Source organism: Protopterus annectens, chromosome 3.part1, assembly GCF_019279795.1.
Source record: "Protopterus annectens isolate FY-2018-M chromosome 3.part1, PAN1.0, whole genome shotgun sequence".
Classification (NCBI taxonomy): Eukaryota; Metazoa; Chordata; order Ceratodontiformes; family Protopteridae; genus Protopterus; species Protopterus annectens.
This window is the reverse complement of record NC_056732.1, coordinates 1,101,339,870-1,101,361,213: the sequence shown is the minus strand read 5'-3', so window position 1 is coordinate 1,101,361,213 and position 21,344 is coordinate 1,101,339,870. Positions and strand designations below refer to the sequence as shown.

At 39.8% G+C, this 21,344-nt stretch overlaps 1 protein-coding gene across 1 annotated transcript in view; it reads left to right on the top strand.

Moving 5' to 3' along the window:
• Positions 1-21,344, top strand: part of LOC122797753 (trafficking protein particle complex subunit 9-like) — a 3,992,710-nt gene that overhangs the window by 406,260 nt on the left and 3,565,106 nt on the right. The window contains exon 9 of the mRNA XM_044066278.1: positions 10,341-10,484. Within this exon, the coding sequence (XP_043922213.1) occupies positions 10,341-10,484 (144 nt within the window). The remainder of the gene's footprint in view (positions 1-10,340; positions 10,485-21,344) is intronic.

Here is a 21,344-nt window from a genome sequence, read left to right as displayed (position 1 = left end):
CTCCAGGACTCTGCACTGTCCCAGGAAAAAGGAAAACAGAATGCTGGATTTTTTGGCAAAAAAATGCATACATCTTTCATTTTGGCTGTTAGAGACATTAATTATCAGGCACATAGTGGAATGAGAGCCCTTGAGACTTCCCCTGTTAAGACTCATTTAATTAATGTACACACACTGAAAAAGCTGGGGAAATGTAAACAGAATGTGAATGGTTTTGTGTAGTAAATTGGCATATAACAGCATGTAATTGTTTAGAGAAATATGGTTTAATGTGGTATGGTCTTACCCTTAGTTAATTTAATCACTAGTAATGGGTTATAACCACACCTAATATAAGCCTAATGGTCAGCTGCTGATGGATTTATAATATGCATTATGCATGATGTTACTCAAAGGGGCAGATTTTGCAAGCTGACTCAGTACTGCGAGTGGGAGTTGTGGAATTTAAATTTTGATATAATAATACTTATACAGGTAGGACAGTAGCCCACAGGCACAGCAGTGTGTAGGCATCCACGGCTGATAATCTGTCCCCTTCCAGGGGTTGTTAAGGGACAAGTTGTGAGCGTTCACTTGGACAAAGTGCTACTTTTTCACCCTCCTTACCAGGATATCTTCAAAAAGCTGGTGGAAATAATAATGACCATTGAGTCAGTGAAACACATTCTTCTGTCCCTTATACTGGAGTATAATTGAAATCATCATCTTCTTTCGGCTGTTCCCGTTTGGTGTCACCACAGCGGATCATTTGTTTCCATTTCTTCCTGTCCTCTACATCATGCTCTTTCACACCAACCGCCTGCATATCCTCTCTCACCACATCCATAAACCTTATCTTAGGCTTCCTCTTTTCCTCTTACCTGGCAGCTCCATCCTTAGCATCCTTTTCCCAATATATCCAGCATCCCTCCTCAGCACATGTCCAAACCAACGCAATCTCGCCTTTCTTGCTTTGTCTCCAAACTGTCCAACCTGAGCTGACCCACTAATATACTGATTCCTAATCCTGTCCATCCTAGTCACACCGAGTGCAAATCTTAACATCTTTAACTCTGCCACATCCATCTCTGACTCCTGCCTTTTCGTCAATGCCACCGTCTCCAACTCATGTAACATAGCTGGTCTCACTACCCTCTTGTAGACCTTCCCTTTCACTTACTGGTACCAGTCTGTCACAAATCACTCCTGAAACTCTTCTCCACCCATTCCACCCTGCCTGTACTCTCTTCTTCACCTCTCTTCCACACTCACCATTACTCTGAACTGTTCATCGCATGTAGTTAAACTCGTCCACCTTTACCAACTCTACTCCCTGCATCCTCACCATTCCTCTACCCTCTCTCTCATTTACACACACATATTCTGTTTTAGCCCTGCTGACCTTCATTCCTCTCCTCTCTAAAGCATATCTCCACCTCTCCAGGGCCTCCTCAACCTGGTCCCTACTCTCACTACATATCACAATGTCATCTGCAAACATCATAGTCCACGGGGCCTCCTGTCTGATCTTATCTGTCAACCTGTCCATCACCACTGCAAATAAGAAAGGGCTCAGAGCTGATCCATGATGTAATCCCACCTCCACCTTAAACGTATCTGTCACTCCCACTGCAGTCCTCACCAATGTCAAACTACCCTCGTACATGTCCTGTACCACTCTTACATTCTTCTCTGCCACTCCCGACTTCCTCATATAGTACCACAACTCCTCTCTAGGCACCCTGTCATTTGCTTTCTCTAAGTCCACAAAGACACAGTGCAACTCTGTCTGACCTTCTCTGTATTTCTCCAACAACACTCTCAGAGCAAACATTGCATCTGTAGTGCTCTTTCCTGGCAGGAAACCATACTGCTGATCACTAATCATCACCTCCCTTCTTTAACCTAGCTTCCACTACTCTTTCCCATAACTTCAAGCTGTGACTGATCAATTTTATCCCTGTGTAGTTACTGCAGCTTTGCACATTACCCGTATTCTTAAAGATAGGTAACAAAACACTTTTTCTCCACTCCTCAGGCATCCTCTGACTTTCCAAAATTTCATTAAACAATCTGGTTAAAAATTCCACTGCCATTTCTCTTAAGCATCTCCATGCTTCCACTGGTATATCATCTGGGCCAACAGCCTTTCCATTCTTCATCCTCTTCATAGCTGTCCTTACTAATCTGTTTCACTTCCTGATTCACTATCCTCTATCCTCACATCATCCAACCTTCGCTCTCTCTCATTCTCTTCATTCATCAGCCCTTCAAAAGTACTCTTTCCATCTACTCAACACACTCCTCACTTGTGAGTACTTTTCCCTCACTATCCCTTATCACCCTTATCTGCTGCACATCTTTCCCAGCTCTTTCCCTCATTCTAGCCAATCGGTACAGGTCCTTTTCTCCCTCTTTAGTGTCCAATCTCTCATACAACTCTCCATATGCCTTATCCTTAGCCTTTGCCACCTCTTTCTTTGCCATGCTCCTCATTTCCTTATACCCATGTCTACTTTCTTCATCTTTTTGACGATCTTACTTCTTCACCAGCCTCTTCCTCTGTATACTCTCCTGTACTTCCTCATTCCACCACCAGGTCTCCTTGTCCTCCTTCCTCTGTCCAGATGTCACACCACACACCTTTCTAGCAGTCTCCCTTACTAGCTGTGCTGTAGTTACCCAGCTATTCGGTAACTCTTCACTGCCTCCCAGTGCCTGTCTTAACTCTTCCCTGAACTCCACCTCACAATCACCCTTTTTTAACTTCCACCATTTAATCCTTGGCACTGCTTTCATACTCCTCCTCCTCTTCTTGATCACCAATGTCATCCTACAGACCACCATTCTATGCTGCTTAACTACAGTCTCCAATCTCCTTCAGACTGGCCCTCCTACATAGGATATAATCCACCTGTGTGCATATTCCTCCACTCTTGTATGTCACCCAATGCTCCTCCCTCTTCTTAAAATACGTATTCACCACAGCCATGAATTGAAATAACCCAATTAAATATTGGCCATTCTACAAAAAGAAGTCAAAGGCAGGCAATTTTAATAAAAAAAGATTCAAAAAGAAGCAGTTTTGGAGGGGGGTGCAGAGGCTATGGCAGGCAGCAAAGTAGTAGGAATAGAATGTTTTCCCTGTACTGCAGAGGATCTCTGCTGGGTCATTTAATTGATTGGGGAGGGGGTGGTTTTCCCAGTGTCGATCATGTAGTCGTCATACTAGTTACCTTCCCCTAGCTTCTTCCCCTTCCTGCATCCTGGGAGGAAGCTTTCTTGCTTCGTTGAACTGTTTTCAGCCAACATTGTACAGATGGATAAGGAAGGTAATTACCACTGAGTAATAAACAGAATTTAAAATAAGCACAACCAATTTTAGCACAATTTTTGATTTGTGTGACTATAGAAGACGTCACTACAAGGGAACAAGGAAAAATATTTTGTTCCAGGCTTTCTTTGCCTCTAGAAAGATGTCTCTTTAAATATTGCACCTGTACTTATCCATAAAAGTTATTCTTGAAAGTAACAAATTTCAAAATGTTAAACTTGCAGGCTCTCTTTCCTTTATTTTTGGATTTCTTTTTCTGGCTACAAGAACTTAGCATCTGTTTTGGATGAGGCTACATTCTTTGTGACAGGGCTGGTGAGGAGGTATAACCAGCACTGGTCTTGTACATTCTGCACTGTTCACTGGTAGTGAAGCATACAGAGTATGGTGTTTGCAGCAGGCAGGGTCAAACTATGTCACAGATAATAACCATAAAGTATTGGTGTCCTGGAGTAGATGGTTGATGCTTTGAGACCCAAATGACATGGGTTTGATTTGGGTACTGGAGGAGCCAATATAGGATGAAAGAGGAATGAAGAGGCAATGCCTGCTCATCCATCTTGAGGGAAGGTGCAGGGTGTGCCGATGACTTGCCTCATGTTGCAGCTTCTTATGAAAACCAGGAGACAGTTATTTGTAGTAGTAGCTTATAAAAATGTATGTGGTGTGGTATTACAACAGCGCATCACCTTGTAGATGGGAATGGTTCCCTTGCAACACCCTTTGTATTCTCGGTAAAATAAAACATCATCCAGTTTGTCAGCTTTGCACGAGATCAAACTGAGTATAGACAGTAGTTGTGGCAGTAAATGTGAAAACCAGAAGAAGCTGATAATTGAGACTGAAAAGAAAATAAAGGAATAGGTAAATAGCTTGGAGTAGCTGAGGAGAGGAAAATCTGAATATGAAGGTCAAAGATGGGAGTCAGGGTACTGCAGACTTGTATGTTTTCTCAGTATTGCTGTCCTGAGATTGAATCATAGCTAAAAAGGACCTAAATAAAAATGCATTTTTGTTTTATTTAACTCATATTTTATATTACAGGCATCCTTTTCCTCAGAAACCTGACCCCATGCACAAAATGGAAAAAAGGTTGATGCTGATACATGAAAGGGCTTAATGGCTAAGGCATCTGCCTTTGGAACTAGGCAGTGTGGGTTCAAGTCCCACCAGGGTTAATGATTCTTTAGTCTGCAAAAGGTTAAGGCTTTGAACTGTAGTTCATGTGGTTTAGGGTTTTGGATCTCTGAGCAAGTCATTTAATTAGTGCTTAGGGCAAACTGGGAATTTATGCTAGGCTCCTCAGTGGTCTTCTGTACTGCAAACCTGGTAACTATCTATGAATGTATACTTGTAATTTCCCTTGCTCTGCATACACATACAGCTTTTGTTACAGTCAGGTCTGTTTCTAATAGCCTGCTTTTTCTTTCTTTCATTTATGTTATCACAAACTGTTCTTCCTCATTTATGCAGGTTACCAAATATACAGTCTTTGGACCTATTGTTTAGGTCAGTAACATATTAGGATGTGTAGTTACTATAGTATCGTACCCTCAAATATGATTAAATGGCATATTCTTTCTACTGTGCAATAGTTGCTGGGCTTCTCGTTTATTTTTGCAGTTTTCTCTTTCTCTATACCAGCAAAAGTAAAGAGTTTTGAAAGAGCTGCCATGGGTGAGGTGGAAGTAGACCAGCAGTTATCAGCTTGGCCTCTTTGGGGTAGAGAACAGGCTACTACTGGCCCACGAGGGAGGATACTTACACAGTGCATAACATTGCAGCCCAGGGATGGCATGCATAGAAAAAGACATTGCAAAAAAAAATTGATTCCCAGCATGAATAACAGTTGACTCTCACACCAAGAGGAGCAAATGACGTGGTGATCTTGTCCAACTAGGTGCAAGTCATGTAGTGTGTCCAGGCTGAGGTGTGATATCCACAGTGGGGGTCAGGGGGCAAAAAGAAAAAAAAAAGTCGAAAGGGTTAAATAGCCTTAATTCTTTTCCTTATGCTTTGTTTTTTGGATATGTTCTCTTTTGCCCAGCTTGAATTCCTCAAAGCTTCAAAAGATGAAACAAGCTGAAGCTTCAGCTTAATGACAGTTGTTAAAAAATGCATTCTTCAAAACATAAATTTCTCACCTTCCCCTATATTGGGAGCTTTGACCTCTCACAACCTCCTTATATATACTAACTCCAGAACTGCTGAGAAAACAGAAAATTATAGGGAAAATAAATCACTGCTACTGAACAGGTAGAAACTTCAGTAGCTGTGATTTTCTTTGTAGACCAGCAACTGAGGAGTTTAAATCCCCAAATATGAACATCATCTACTTCATACTTAAAAAAAAAATCCAATAACCAGGAAAGAAACAGCAATTGAGACCTCCAAGGAAATAGCGTATCCAAAATGTATTTATCCGCTTTCGTCGACAAGACTTCATCAGAATGCAGAGAACAGAGTGTAACAAGTTAAAATAGTAAAAAATTAATTAAAAAAAGTCACATGTTCAATTAAATAATTACGTTAACAATTAAAACTTAAAGAAACCCTTAAAATATTCACACCAAATGAAAAGAAACACTATCCTTGTCCTTATTAATTCTAAGTTTACGATACTTCAAATAACATTTAATGTTAATAGAATCGTTAATACCAGGGGGACAGTCAGATCTCAATTTAATCTGCCAGCTAGTTTCTCACTGCATTAAATAATTCTTAAAATCACCATCCCTAAGGTCCTTATGACAGACTTCAAGGACAGAGAACAAAAACTTTTTAAAGGAAGAACAATTAATAGAATGTTTGTACAAAGCGTTGGTAACATCACATTTTTTAATACTGTACAAATGCTCCCTAATCCGAATTTTCAATTGCCTTGTCGTCATACCCACATAAAATGCGGTGCACGAAGAACACAAGGCAGTGTATACAATGCCTTGAGTACAACAGTTTACGAAACCAGGAACCATAATGGTTCTGTCAACAGAAGCTACCGAAACAAAAGGCCCAACAGAAATATATCTACACATGTTGCATTGATTGCAACAATGCATCCCCCTCTTATTAGTAAAAACAACACTATTGCTAACAACTCTGGTGTCATTATATTCTAAAAACTTTTTTATGTTAAAGTTGTTCCTTGGAACAAAAATCGGCTTGTCGCCAAGTACTTTGAAAATGTCTGAATTTCCCCTAATAACTCTCCAATTCTTAATAAGCATTTTTTGGATGCGCTGACAGTCTGAACTCATTCGTAGCGAACAAATCAAATTAGTATTATCATGTTTGTTACTAACCTTATCACCAAAAATGATAACATCTCTAGAGGCAATATTTAATAAAGATGGAAAATGCGTGTCGCGTTTGCTCAAAATGTCATCTGCTGTTTGTATCAATGCTTTTTTATCATAACCTCTTTCAACAAAAAGTGACACAATAAATTGAAACTCAAGCATTAAATCACACAATTTAGAGGTCATGCGACAGGCCCTAATAAATTGCCCCCTAGGGATATTGTTAATAATATGCTTTGGATGTCCGCTACGATATGATAACGATGTTAGTGTCACCAAACAGCGCTCTGTTCCTCCAATTAGGGAACCAATAAATTCTGTTGGACTGCTTGGTTCTAATAATTCCCCCGATGGTGTACCAGACCCAGTTCTGAGTATACCTGATGAGAATCAGGTTACCGTTACAGAGGGTGTTCTACCTTCTGTTCCGAACGAGACAAAAATTGGTAAAACCAAAACCGGTTCTGGGGTTTGTGTTCCTGCTACATCTGCTTCTTCTTTTTTCAACAGGAGAAACCAAACGAATACCAAGACTGTCTTGACAAGGAGTCGGACTTTCCTTGGATCTCAATCCTCAGGGGAAGAGACCTAGATGGTCTACCGGACAGTTTTAGTGTTGTTAATTTAACGGACCATGTTTTTTCTGATGATGAAATTTCTGTTTTAAAATTGGGTTTGAATTTTGTTCCAAGTTCACGTGCTAATTATGTTGGTACAGTTATAGATATCAAACAATATGCTAGGAAGTTGAATTTATTTTATTTACTACACAATCATTCTGAAACTGAAAAGTTTTTTTGTAAACCTTCCTGTTACACTCCTCCATTACAACACACTATTAGAGTATTTGAGGAAATTTGTGTACAGGATGTTTATGACATGTTAAATTCTAGACCTAGTTATAATCATAATTTGACAATTAACCAAAGGAAAGCTCTCACGAACCTGAAAACTTTAACTAAGAACTTCAGGTTCATGAAAAGTGACAAGGGGGGTAACATTGTTGTCATGGAGCAAGACACATACAAAAAGATGTTGACTGATATTCTTAAGAACGAGGACGAATACGAGGTAACATCATTGCTCGATATTCGTCGTTGTCAACGTTACATTCATTCGGTTTTGTATGATGCTCTCATGGCAGGGGATATTAGCCATGATCTGTATGAGTTTTGTGTTGTTGAACAATCTAGAATAGGCGTTATTTTTGGGATACCAAAAACGCACAAATCTTTAACACATCCACCTTTTAGGCCTATAGTGTCTTCCCCACATTCTGTCACTGAGGGTTTGTCTATTGATGCTCTTTTGGGACCCATTATTGTTAATGAACCATCTTATCTTCGTGATTCTTGGCATTTTTTGAGTAAATTTCATGCTTTTGTTTCGGACAATACATTTGATCCGGACAAACACGTCATATTTACTATTGACGTTTCTTTATTTACCTGTATTCCACATTTAGAGGAGATTGAAGCAGTAAGAAGTTTTTTAACTTCTATAAGATCTGAGTTCAACAACAATTCTGTTTCATTGATTTGTAGGTTCCTAGAAATTATCTTGTTTAACAATTTTTTCTTATTTGAAGGGGTTTATTACTGGCAAAAAAGAGGAGTAGCTATGGGGTCACCAGCTGCCCCTGCTTATGCTAATTTGGTTTTGACCTGGTGGGAACATCAATTTATTTCTGTTTTGACCAGGAAGTTTAATATTTTGTTTTATGCTCGTTTTGTTGATGATTTAATTTTCATTATTGAAGGGGATTTTTACAAAGTTGAGACTTTTATTGTTGAAGTTAACTCTTTGTCTCATTATTTGCAATTTGTGAAGGGTTCTGTTGGCCTTAGTGTTAATTTTTTAGATGTTTGTTTACGTTGGGATACCGTTGACAAGAGATTTCACAGTCGTATATTCCGGAAAAAGACTTTCAGCAATGGGTACCTTCATTATCGTAGCGGACATCCAAAGCATATTATTAACAATATCCCTAGGGGGCAATTTATTAGGGCCTGTCGCATGACCTCTAAGTTGTGTGATTTAATGCTTGAGTTTCAATTTATTGTGTCACTTTTTGTTGAAAGAGGTTATGATAAAAAAGTATTGATACAAACAGCAGATGAAATTTTGAATAAGCGCGACACGCATTTTCCATCTTTATTAAATATTGCCTCTAGAGATGTTATCATTTTTGGTGATAAGGTTAGTAACAAACATGGTAATACTAATTTGATTTGTTCGCTACGAATGAGTTCAGACTGTCAGCGCATCCAAAAAATGCTTATTAAGAATTGGAGAGTTATCAGGGGAAATTCAGACATTTTCAAAGTACTTGGCGACAAGCCGATTTTTGTTCAAATGAACAACTTTAACATAAAAAAGTTTTTAGAATATAATGACACCAGAGTTGTTAGCAATAGTGTTGTTTTTACTAATAAGAGTGGGATGCATTGTTGCAATCAATGCAACATGTGTAGATATATTTCTGTTGGGCCTTTTGTTTCGGTAGCTTCTGTTGACAGAACCATTATGGTTCCTGGTTTCGTAAACTGTTGTACTCAAGGCGTTGTATACATTGCCTTGTGTTCTTCGTGCACCGCATTTTATGTGGGTATGACGACAAGGCAGTTGAAAATTCGGATTAGGGAGCATTTGTACAGTATTAAAAAATGTGATGTTACCAACGCTTTGTACAAACATTCTATTAATTGTTCTTCCTTTAAAAAGTTTTTGTTCTCTGTCCTTGAAGTCTGTCATAAGGACCTTAGGGATGGTGATTTTAAGAATTATTTAATGCAGCGAGAAACTAGCTGGCAGATTAAATTGAGATCTGATTGTCCCCCTGGTATTAACGATTCTATTAACATTAAATGTTATTTGAAGTATCGTAAACTTAGAATTAATAAGGACAAGGGTAGTGTTTCTTTTCATTTGGTGTGAATATTTTAAGGGTTTCTTTAAGTATTAATTGTTAACGTAATTATTTAATTGAACATGTGACTTTTTTTAATTAATTTTTTACTATTTTAACTTGTTACACTCTGTTCTCTGCATTCTGATGAAGTCTTGTTGACGAAAGCGGATAAATAAATTTTGGATACGCTATTTCCTTGGAGGTCTCAATTGCTGTTTCTTTCCTGGTTATTGGATTTTATTTGTTTTTTGCACTTTTTTTGGTTACTTCATACTTAAGACAACATTTTCAGGAGGAGGACCCTCATTTTCATCAGCTATTAGAATTAAGTTTGAAAATATTTAAATATTTCTTGACAAAAGAAATTGCAGAGAATTTGGAATTTTTCTTGTGTACGCTTGTGTGCACAGAAGCTTTTTTTTTTTTTTTCCAGGACTCACCTGAGTAAATAACATCCTGTTCTGTATAAAAGACTGTGGGTAACCCCCTGCATTCTAAAATTTGCCTTAGATTGCTGTAAGCTTTATCAGACAAGCGACATTTAGGAAAGACCAGAAAAGAGGAGGAAGGAACTGCCTTTTACATTGATACATGCTTTTTTAATAGCATCAGTGTCGGCAAACCAAATTGGTAAACTGCTTGAAAAGTTCAAGTGGTCTTGGTATCTGCTCACAGAAGTTTCCTCGAGAGTCAGTTTTGAAGATCTGTCATTGTATGTACTGTGAAATTTACTTATGCCTGTTTTGTAAGAGAATGCCATTTAAAATAATTGAAAATGCTTTGAAAGTGACCAAAATATATTCCCACTTTCATTCAGGAACTCACAGAGGCTGGGCTGCAGTGCAGATGCGATTACTTCATGAACTAGTTTATGCCTCCAGAAGGATGGGGAATCCTGCTCTTTCAGTCAGGCATCTATCTTTCCTGCTGCAGACTATGCTGGATTTCCTTTCTGATCAAGGTAAGAAGAGAAACTGCAAAAAGTTTTTGGCACATGTTCAGGATTCTTGAATGAAAATTCTGAGCAACTATTTTTCAAGACTAAATGTTTACTCAAAGAATTGCAAGGATTCGGAAACTTGTAGACTATACTCTGTCTAGATATTTCACTCTGTCATTATTATACATTGTTTATTTTTGGAACATTTGTTTTCAAATAACTCCTCTCAATTGGTCGGATTCTGTTGTACTTTTATAAAAAATTTAATTTGTCCCTGATGAGTTAATTGAGATACTGTGATTTGCTTAGTTCATTATGAAGCCATTTCCAGATAGGCTGCCAACTTTCTTTTTATTACTTTTAAAAGGGCATGAGAAGAGTGCAGATGATGAATGGACATGTTTGAGGAAAAGGGGACAACAAACTAAAATCATAAATAATGTACATACAACTGGCATCCTTCCTCCTTACATTATTTGTAGTTTTAATGTTACTACAAGTGCATCTCCTCTCTCTCTCCCTCTAGTCAAGCATGCATGGCCAGCATCCTCACATTCTTCTAATGTTCTGTTAAAAGTGTATCTTTGTCTTGCTACTCGGCTGGTGTTGCACTTATTCCCCCTCTTTGCTTTGCAAGTGGTGAGCTCTCATAGCAGTTCCATGGAGTTTTATTTTGCTCACGACAGTTGGGGTGTATGGTTCATTTTAGCCATTATGTCTGGTCTCCTTTCTCATTGTTATAGACAAGATTATCTAATTCAAGCACCATCAAGATGGTGACATTTTGGATTGTTTTTGTTTGTCCTCTACCCTGAGACTTAGTTTACCAACAGTGACTGTATCAGGCTGACAAAGCTGCAGACACCATAGCTCTAAGGATGATAGCAGGTGCTCATGTACCCCTCCATCAGGACTAGGGTCACAGTCAGGTGGAAAGTCTGGCATGCCATGCTCCGATTGCTACCTACATGACCCTCAGTGGGACAAGTCTTTATAAACTCAATGGATTTGTAGCTGGGATGGTGGTAAGTCCAGGAAAGACATTTTTTTATAAGTAGATTCATACATGATTAACTTATAGACTTGGCCTGGAACCAGAGGAAAAACAGTCTAATTGATGTTTAAAAATATGTATCACCAGTCCCTTCATTTAGCTATTTAGTACAGCTTCCCTGTGGATTTGGTTTCTTTATAAAATAATATTCAGTTTCATGACTTTGTTATGGATGTTTGTGTCTTTCGGCTTTTCCCGGTTAGGGGTCGCCACAGCAGAACTCCCGTCCGCTAATGATTGGCAGTAGATTTTTATGTACTGGCTTGCCGGGCCTAACGCACAACCTTCAACGAAGGAACGTCCATTCACACATGTCGCCACACAGAAGACGCTCTAACTGAGAATCGAACGGGCAACGTCTAACTGTGAGGCGACAACGCTACTGCAGCACCACCACCGCAGTGATAATATCTTAAAAAATAATTCATAAATTTGCAGCAAGTAAGAAACTGAATTTTCAAAGCTAGGAAGTATGTAATAAGTGACAAAATAAAACAGCTGTGTTATATCTGCATGTGTTGGATCTAAACAAGTTAAATATTAATGCACAAACATACTTTTACTGGTTATCTATTTACACAAGTGCAGTTTCACTGTACGAACACGTTTAGATTGCACTGAGGTACTAGTTTGTCATGCTTTACAAAGTACCAGACCAGCAAGGAAATTGGCAAAGTTGAGATGACATATGTCTTTTTCTGAATAATTGAATGAACATACATACTGAAAACCTTATTTTTCAGAGAAGTAATGTGCAGACTTGATTTTGTTTTACCTCTTCTGTGCTATAAAATGAAAGCTGTCACCAAGAATGAAATGAGTCAGCTTCACTTCCCCCAAAAAGTTTTGACATGTTGTGATTAAAATCTCTCTCTCCTCATTTCTCTAAGGTGACAGTAAATAAATAAATATATATATTTATTTTTTGGCTGTCTGTCATCCCTTTTTATTCATTACAGTGTGATATTGTGTCAGCCCAATAATGTTTTTTAAACACCTTTATTGAATTATCACATCACATAGGCAAGCTTACAATTATATAAAAGTAACTAAAACCATGTTGACAAGTTCATATTTACAAACATAATGCATCACATGCATTGTTACATATCTGATAATCTCTGCAACGTTGCATACATTATTCATTTCCAGCCTTCTCTTAAATCTCATTCATCCTCCAAAACATTTTCTCTGCATGTATTGTTCCCACAGTTTCCATTTTCTTCTATGTAATTTACTCCCACCCTTTTCTAAAGATCCCAGTACCTGTTCTTTTATCTCTGTGACAAGAGTCACCACTTTGGGTACAGTTGCTTTAGATTCTGGTTTCTATTTTCTACTAGTTGCTTTTTCTGGCAGCCAGGAGAATAAAACTTAAGGTCTTGCTATGTCTAGGCATTTCAGATCCTGTGTTCCAGCTCAAAAAAATAATTTCCTTGGTTATACTTATTTGCTCCCCCGGTATTCCAGGCAGAGTACTTTGCAGGAAATTTTTCAAGTCTGTCAACCCCATTGCATTCCCAAAACATATGTTCCTAATTACCCCTTATTTCCCCATCGACACCTCCATTTGCCATTTACATGAGGAAAAATTATTTGGAATATGCTTGGGGTATAAAACTATCTATGCAAACACTTCCAGGCAGAAATCCTAAAGCTACTAGATTTTTTTGCATGTTTTGAGCGATACATTGTTTCTTTTTAAATTGCATATCTAATTTCTCTCACCAATCTTTTCTACCTTTTCAGATTGATTCCTGCAGTTTTAGTGCAGTATTTTATATGCCATACTAATTATCCATTTTAAATAGCAGTTTCTGTACTAGATTCAACTAAAGATTCAACCAGGGCAGTTTTTTTCATGTAGGACTCCCCTATCCTTTTCTCTTTGTGTATACTCTGATATCAATACCTGATAGGGAAGGCAATCACTAGCATGCGATCCAAATTTTTTTGGCCTCTTACCATTCTATTACTGTTCCTTCTTTAATTGTTGAATAATTTGTTCCCAATACCTTGGTTCCTTTATCATCTTCCTGCAGTAAATTCCAGCCCCTCTTGTCTATTCTCTTTACCCCTAATTGCATTCATCCCTATCTGCAGAATCTCCTTTCTCCATTCCCAAGTTGGCTTAGCTCTTGGTATACTTTCTGCTACTTTATGAATATAATGTTTTATCACTTTTTTATTTCTCCAAGTCTTTTGGGTTTCTAATACCATGACTGGAATATGGACACCATTTTTAAGTCAAAGTATAATTAAAGTTCACAGAATTAGTAATGTTTTAATCTTTGCTGTTAGCCAGAAGTGTTCTTTGCAGCATCCGCAATGTGCCCAGTGATGACGACTCTTGTAATTCATCGAGTCGCATGTATCAGTAACATTTCTAAGTGTGATTGTAAATTATTTTTTGTAAGACCCATTGCTCCTGTTACTACTGGAATTGTCTGGGAAATCTTTCTTAGACATTGCCCTTGTTTCTACCGGCAAATCCTGGTATTTTATGACTTTGTCTTTCTGTATGCAAGACACTGTAGTCACTGGGTGCAGCAGTTTCAATGATCAATGCTACTTTTGTCTTCTTTTCATGGACTACTATATCTGTTTTTCTCACATCTGTTTTTTGAACTGTTTGAAATCAGTGATCCCACATGATATAAATGTCATAATTTTCTGTGATGCTTTGTGGCTTATGTTTCCAGTGTTTTTCATCTACTTGAATATTATAATGTTTGCACAGTCCCCAATGCAACAGTCTTGCCACATTATTATTCCTTTCAGTATACAGTCCTTCTGTCATTAGTATATCACAACCAGCAACAAGATATGTGACTGTTTTCAATTCTGTTTTACAAAACCTAGATTTCTCATGTCTGTTTCTCCTACATGTTCAATATACTTGATCGGCGCAGTGGTACAGCGGTTTGCTTTGTTGGCTCACAGCAAGAGGTTCTCCGGTTCAATTCTCGGCTGGGGTGCCTTCTGTGCAGTGTCCCTGCATTCCTGTGAGCTTCCTCTGGGTGCTCCGTTTTCCTCCCACATTAGAAAGACATGTCTGGAGTGCTTCTCCCCGGGCCTCCACTGAAAATTGACTCCTTCCAAGTCAGACTTTCCCGGTAAACAAATGTTAAATAAATAAATAAATAAAATACTTTGTAAACCAACATGCACATAGTCCATTGTCTTGTGCCATCAATATTAACCTTTCGTCTTTTGGTTTAAATTCATCTCTCCTTAACCATTCCTGCATTTAGTCCTGATCAACATGAGGCTGTTCAGAGTTTTCTTTACTTGCAACTGTATTTATGCATTTTCCACATTTCTTGTGTTTTTGTGTGATCCTTCACTTTATATTATTTTATTGTTTGGCACATTCAGTTGCTCCTTGATTATCTGCTTCTGGTTTGATTTCCATTCCCGCTTGACACCAATGTACTTCTGGTAAACTAATCTGGGAAGTCATCTTAGACTTATTCTCCTCATTTTTCAAAACTTTCACTATGTTTGGGTCTTGTGAGGTCAACAGATATGTATGTAGTTCCATGATTGCAGATCTATACATGTAATCAATTTCAAGGAGGCCCATACCTGCTTCAGAATAGTGAATATATAACCTTGGCATGCACTGATTTTTTTATAAATAATTTGAGCATGAAGCATCCTCCTTGTTTTCCTGTCCCACCTATCCAACACCTTTTTGGGCCAGTCAGTCACTCGAAAACTGTAAGTTAGGTCAAGAAGAGTGAATTGGTTTATAGCTTGGACTTTGTTCTTAGATGTCAATGTTGTTTTCAGTATTAATTTAAGTCTTCTAAAATATTCCTTACCAAGTTTTATTTGCATTTGCTCATGTTTTATTGTTAATCTTTCATCAATTCACACTTATTTATACACTCCATCTTGCTCAAGTTCTTTTATGTCACATTCCTGTCCCAAATTGATGTTTTCTTGGTGCTGTAGCTTTCCCGCTTTAAACATTGCTTTTGCACATTTTTAAGACCAAGTGACATTCTTATATCATCTGAAAAAGTTGTGACCACTTGCAGTTGTGTTTTTCAGTTCCTCATCTGATGAACTATACAGTTTTAAATCACCTACAAAAAGTTGAGAAGTCTTTACGCTTCTTTGTTTTCTGGGAGACAAGTTGTTTTCTGGGAGCCAAATTGTAGCCATGACCTAATCTAAGTAGACAACTTAATAAGGACAAGACAAAATAGCGGTGACAGAATCTTACTGGAATATCTCCCTTTGAATTTCTGTCTCTGGAATAATGATTTGTCCTTTATCATGGCTTAACTACTAAGTATTTGGCCCCTGTTTCATGGTCACTGTAATGTAATTGATCAGTGTCGGGTGTATCTTATACATTTTTAAGCACTCTTTAATCCATGAATGTGGAATACTGTCAATTTTTTTATGGTCTATCCATGCTGTACTTATTTTCCTCCCCTTTTTACTCTTCTCCATTATGACTTTATTTAACAACAAATGATCATTTGTTCCATATAACTTTCCTTTATTAGCTTTTTGCTCTATTGTTGTAATTGAGTTTTCTTCTAAATGGCTATAAACTCTGCCGGCGTCAATTCTAGTATGTAGTTCAAACATCGTCAGAAGGCAAGTTATTGGACTATAGTTTTTAGGATAGCTGGCAGGTTCACTCTTAAGTTCTTTTGTTAACCAGGCTGGTGTCTGGTCAAGGTGTACATATAAATAGTTTTTGCTCGTGGCTAAATCTTCATGTAAAGATGTCAATACTTTTAGCCAGAAGTTAGGTACTGCATTTGGGCCTTGGGTTTTCCAGTTAGGAGCTTTTTCTTAACTTTGTTTCAGTCTCGTTGGCGGCAGTTTCATCCAATTTCATATACTGTACATTTTTAATTTATTATTCTTTCACTTCAGCATCTTTGTTATGTTCCCCAGGATCTCCATAGATACTTCTCCAAAACATATCTATTCTTTTTTTGGTGGTGGTTTCAATTTCTTTTGCGTTGTTTTGGACTTTTCCTTTATATGTATGTATCTAAGTTTTTCTGCCTGTGCTGATCCAGCCATCCTCCACCCCTTTTTCCCATTTTGCACATGGGGTCAGGGTGTCACTTCAACAGTGACAATCACCTCGAGCCAAGATTTACACTGCTGGGTGGCTAGCCCTGCTGCGGTAGGTCATCCATCTCACTCTCTTACTCACACACGCAGCTATGGCCAATTTAGATTGTCCATGCCACCTACTGCATGAAATCATTTAATGCAGTTATGAAATCATCACTCCTATTTTATACCTAGGGAATGATCTAAACCCAGTGCAGGAAAATACATCAAATTTCTGGTGAAAGAAGGGAACCACAGCACCAGATTTTAAATGACCTTAAGATACACACTTGCTTGTACGTATGTGTGCACACAAAACCTTTTTTAAACAAAAAAGTCAGTGGTCATATGAAGAAAATTCTCAGCAAGAAAAAAAGTACTCGAACAGGATAAGAAGAATGAGGAACCCTACATTGAGGCTAATATATATTTTTAGTTTATTTGCAATAGTGGACAGTAGATCCTGATCTGTTCTAATATTGCGCATTGCTTTTATCACGTCTATCTTTGAGTATTTTTGTTGATCTGTTCCCTCATTTATACTCTTCTAACAGTGACACTTATCTTAATTGCTTTATAGATGTCCTTCAAGAATGCAACTGCAGTCATAACATATGGGTTGTCCTGCCTCAGGCAGCCCTCGGTCAGCCGGATTCCAAAGTCTGGGTCCGACGTCGGCTGATGTCGCATTTCTCTCCGACGTCAGTGCGGCTGGAGTATATAAGCAGCAGCCGACGCCATTTTCTCCAGTCTTTCTTGCCGCGCGGTGCCAGAAGCAGTTCGCAAGTGCCGGTCGGTCAGCTCCTGTATTCTTCGATCCGAAGTCATCAAAAAAGCTAAGTACCCCGTTGGGGACCTTTTCTTGCCTCAGCCGATGTCAGAAATTACTGAAAAAGTTAACAATTGTCTGTCTTGTGGTAAACAAATACCTCATAAGGATTTCCACTCTTACTGTCTTCCTTGCCTTGGCCCAGACCACGACGTCTCTGCCTGTGTCGCCTGTGCTCGCTTCAATAAGCGCACTCTCAGGCGCCGGGCGGAGTTCGCTGAAGACTTCTTCGGCGATAAATTTGCTTATACAATGCCGTCGGAACTTCCGACATCGCAGACTCCTAAGAAGCGAAAAGACCGGGACCGACATCCTTGGCCCGCGTCTTCCACCGACTCCACTCCAAAACCTACCGCGAGTGCTCCGGTTCCCCCTGAGACGGTTATTTCAACGCTCCGAACCGAAGCCACCGCATTACCGATACCTCCGATACCGGAGGCCACACCGACGCGAGTTATAAATTTTCCTCCGGACACTGAAACCGAGGAAATGCCCAAGATCATTGCTGTAGATAAGGTCACTCCTGCACGTGGAGCTGCTAGGCCTCCTATGGCCATGTCTATTAAGGCCTATACACGTGCTAGGGCAGCCAGCAAGACCAAGCACCTTACTGTTAAGGCCTTACCTCAGCCTACTCCTGAAGCACAAATTATGACTATGGCCGCAGACTTAATTTCCATGATTAGAGGTTCACAGGCCCATCCTGAGGGAGGATCCCAGCCTCCTTCTGATAAGAGGCCCAGGGTTGAACCCTCTGACCCTATCCCTTCAGATGAAGATTCTGAGGACTCTGTTCACTCCGATGGCCAGGAAGAGCTCTTCCAGACCTATGAGGACTCGGATGCAGAGGACTCCATCCCCTCGGCCTCCCCTCCTGAGGACATTTCTTTTGGGGAAGTTCTGCACACCGTGAGGGAACATTTTAAGTGGCAAGGCTAGGAATATTCTGATTCCAGAAAGCGCCTTCGAACCTTCCTTAAAAAGCCCCAACACAGGCCCCTGGCTAATACCTCCTGTGCTGGATGTTTTGGATGATTTATACTCTGACTCCAGTGTTACCCCGGATACTCTTCCTCCTGCTCCAGCCAAGCCAGACAGATATTATAGGGTCCCAGAAACACATTCTCATTTCTTTAGGGCCCATGCTGTTGATTTAGAAACTATTTCTCAGGGACCTAAAGGGGTTTCAGCATCCACCTCCAAAAATCCTTTGCCTTCCAACAGGGAAGCTAGGTCATTAGAGAGATGGGGGAAAAAGGTCTACACCTCCACTACTTTATCTATGAGAGCTCTGAATTGCCTCTTTCATATGTTTCAATATCAGGATTGCCTGTTAGATGATTTACAGAAAACATTGGCCTCTCCTGAACCTTTAGACAGGAAGTCCTTGCAGGAAGCTGTACATAATTCTCAGCAAGTCAGCAATCACTTTCTGCAGTGTGGATATGATGCATTGGAAGCTTCATGTAGGGCAGCTATGACAGGGGCGGTCATTCGTAGACGTGCATGGTTAAAAGAACAACCTCTACCAGATCATGTTAAGGCAAAACTTCTTGATGCACCCTTGGAAAAGAACAAGCTTTTGGTGCTAATGCTAAAGATGTGTTAAAGTCCATCGAGGAAAAAGCCAAATCAGTTCAGACGGTCAAAGATTTCCTCCAGGTTCAGCCACCCAGATTCAGCAGGAATTGGCCTTCTAAAAACTGGTCCTTTCCTAATCCTGAAAGATTTCAAAGGGGCAAAAACAGGCGTGGCCGAGGAAGAGGACAATACAGAGGTTCTTACAGGGGACGACAATGGCAACCAGCAAACCAAAGAAGTGACACAGGGGTCTCCCCTGCCCCACAGGGACAATCTCAATGACTTTCCTCTACTTCCGCTGACCAAGGAGCAGATAGAAGCTCCCTTGGGAGGAAAATTATCTCTGTTTTCAGACAATTGGCACAAATTGACAAAGGACAAATGAATTTTGGACATTATAGACCAAGGTTACAGGTTCCACTTTCATACCTTACCAAGAAAACAAGGCATGCCAAACCTACCACAAAACCAGAGGGCAGAGGCTATCAAGCAAATTTCTCTGCTTGCTCAGATCAAAGCAATAGAAAGAGTTCCACAACAAGAACAAGGCCAGGGGTTTTACTCAAGACTGTTCCTTGTTCCAAGAAAAGAAACTCAATGGAGACCAATACTGGATTTGTCCGCATTAAACACCTTTCTCATAGTACCAAAGTTCAAAATGCTGACTCTACAGCAACTCCTTCCCATGCTGGGCAAGGGGTCTTGGCTGATTACTCTGGACCTCAAGGAGGCATACCTGCATGTCCCTATCAGACACAGCTGCAGAAGATACCTCAGATTTCTTGCAGGACCAGAGCATTATCAATTCTCAGCATTGCCATTTGGCTTATCTACTGCCCAGAGTATTCACAAAATGCCTGGCTTCAGTAATTGCTCATTGCAGGCTCCAGGGATCCAAATTTACCCGCACCTGGACGACTGCCTCATACAAGCGGACGACAAATTGATTTTGACAAAAACTTGAACTATGTCATACAATTGCTACAGGCTCTGGGATACACAGTCAACTTCCAAAAGTCAGGACTTCAGCCATCCCAGCAAATAACCTTCTTAGGAGCCAATCTAGACACAGCCTCTCAAATGGCTTACCTGACAGAAGACAAGCAAGAGAAGTTAACTCATTATTTCAAAGGTTTGGCAAAACTCACCCAGATGACTGCAAGGAAATTCCTACAGGCCCTGGGTTACATGGCATCCTGCATTCTCCTGGTTCCATTAGCAAGACTACACATGAGAAAGCTTCAATGGTACCTAAAAAGCCTATGGTCTCAGCACAGCAACAACCTAGAGACAACCATACCGCTCATTCCATGCCTACAAAAGGAATTCCTATGGTGGGCCTCGGTAAGCCAGGCAAACACAGGTATGTCTTTCAAAAAACCTCAGATAACACAGACCATGACCACAGATGCCTCAGACCTTGGGGGGTGCACATGGAGGGCAGATGTATACAAGGACAATGGTCTCCAAAGGAAACACATCTGCATATAAACCAAAAGGAAATGCTGGCAGTAATGCATGCCATCGAGGCCTTTCGACAACAACTTCAGCAAGGCCATCTACTGATACGGACAGACAACACCACTGTGATGTGGTACATAAAGAAGCAAGGGGGCACCCATTCTTACCCCCTTTGCAGACTGACAATGAATCTTTGGGAAAAATCACTGAGCCTAAACATACAGTTGCAATCCCAGTTTGTTCCAGGCAAAGACAATGTGCTGGCGGACAGCCTAAGCAGGAATTTCATAGATCCACACGAGTGGAGGTTACATCCAAAAATCTTCACACAACTCACTTCGACATGGGGCAGGCCAGAAGTGGACCTATTTGCCTCCCACCTCAACCATCATCTACAAAAATTCTGTTCAAGGACATATCATCCACAAGCTTGAAAAATAGATGCTCTTTCATTCAACTGGAACTCCCTAAAAATCTATGCATTTCCACCTCTGCCACTGATGACCACAGTATTACTAAAGATCAAAGCAGAGAGGCCCAAGGGGATCCTAATAGCTCCAGACTGGCCAAGACAACACTGGTATCCACTACTATGGAGCATATGTCACAACAAAAAGTGGGCCCTTCCCCAATGGCCCCTACTTTTCACTCAACACAATTTCAAAACAGTGCATCCAAACCTTCAGACGCTGCAGCTAACAGCCTGGGAGATTCCATGAATAACCTCAATGTATCTCTCTCCAAGGAAGTTCAGCAGATATTAACAGAAGCTCGAAGACCATCCTCCAGAAAGGTTTACTTAGCAAAATGGAAGAGATTCAGCGTTTGGAATACCAGCAAGGGACATGATGCATCATTATTGAAC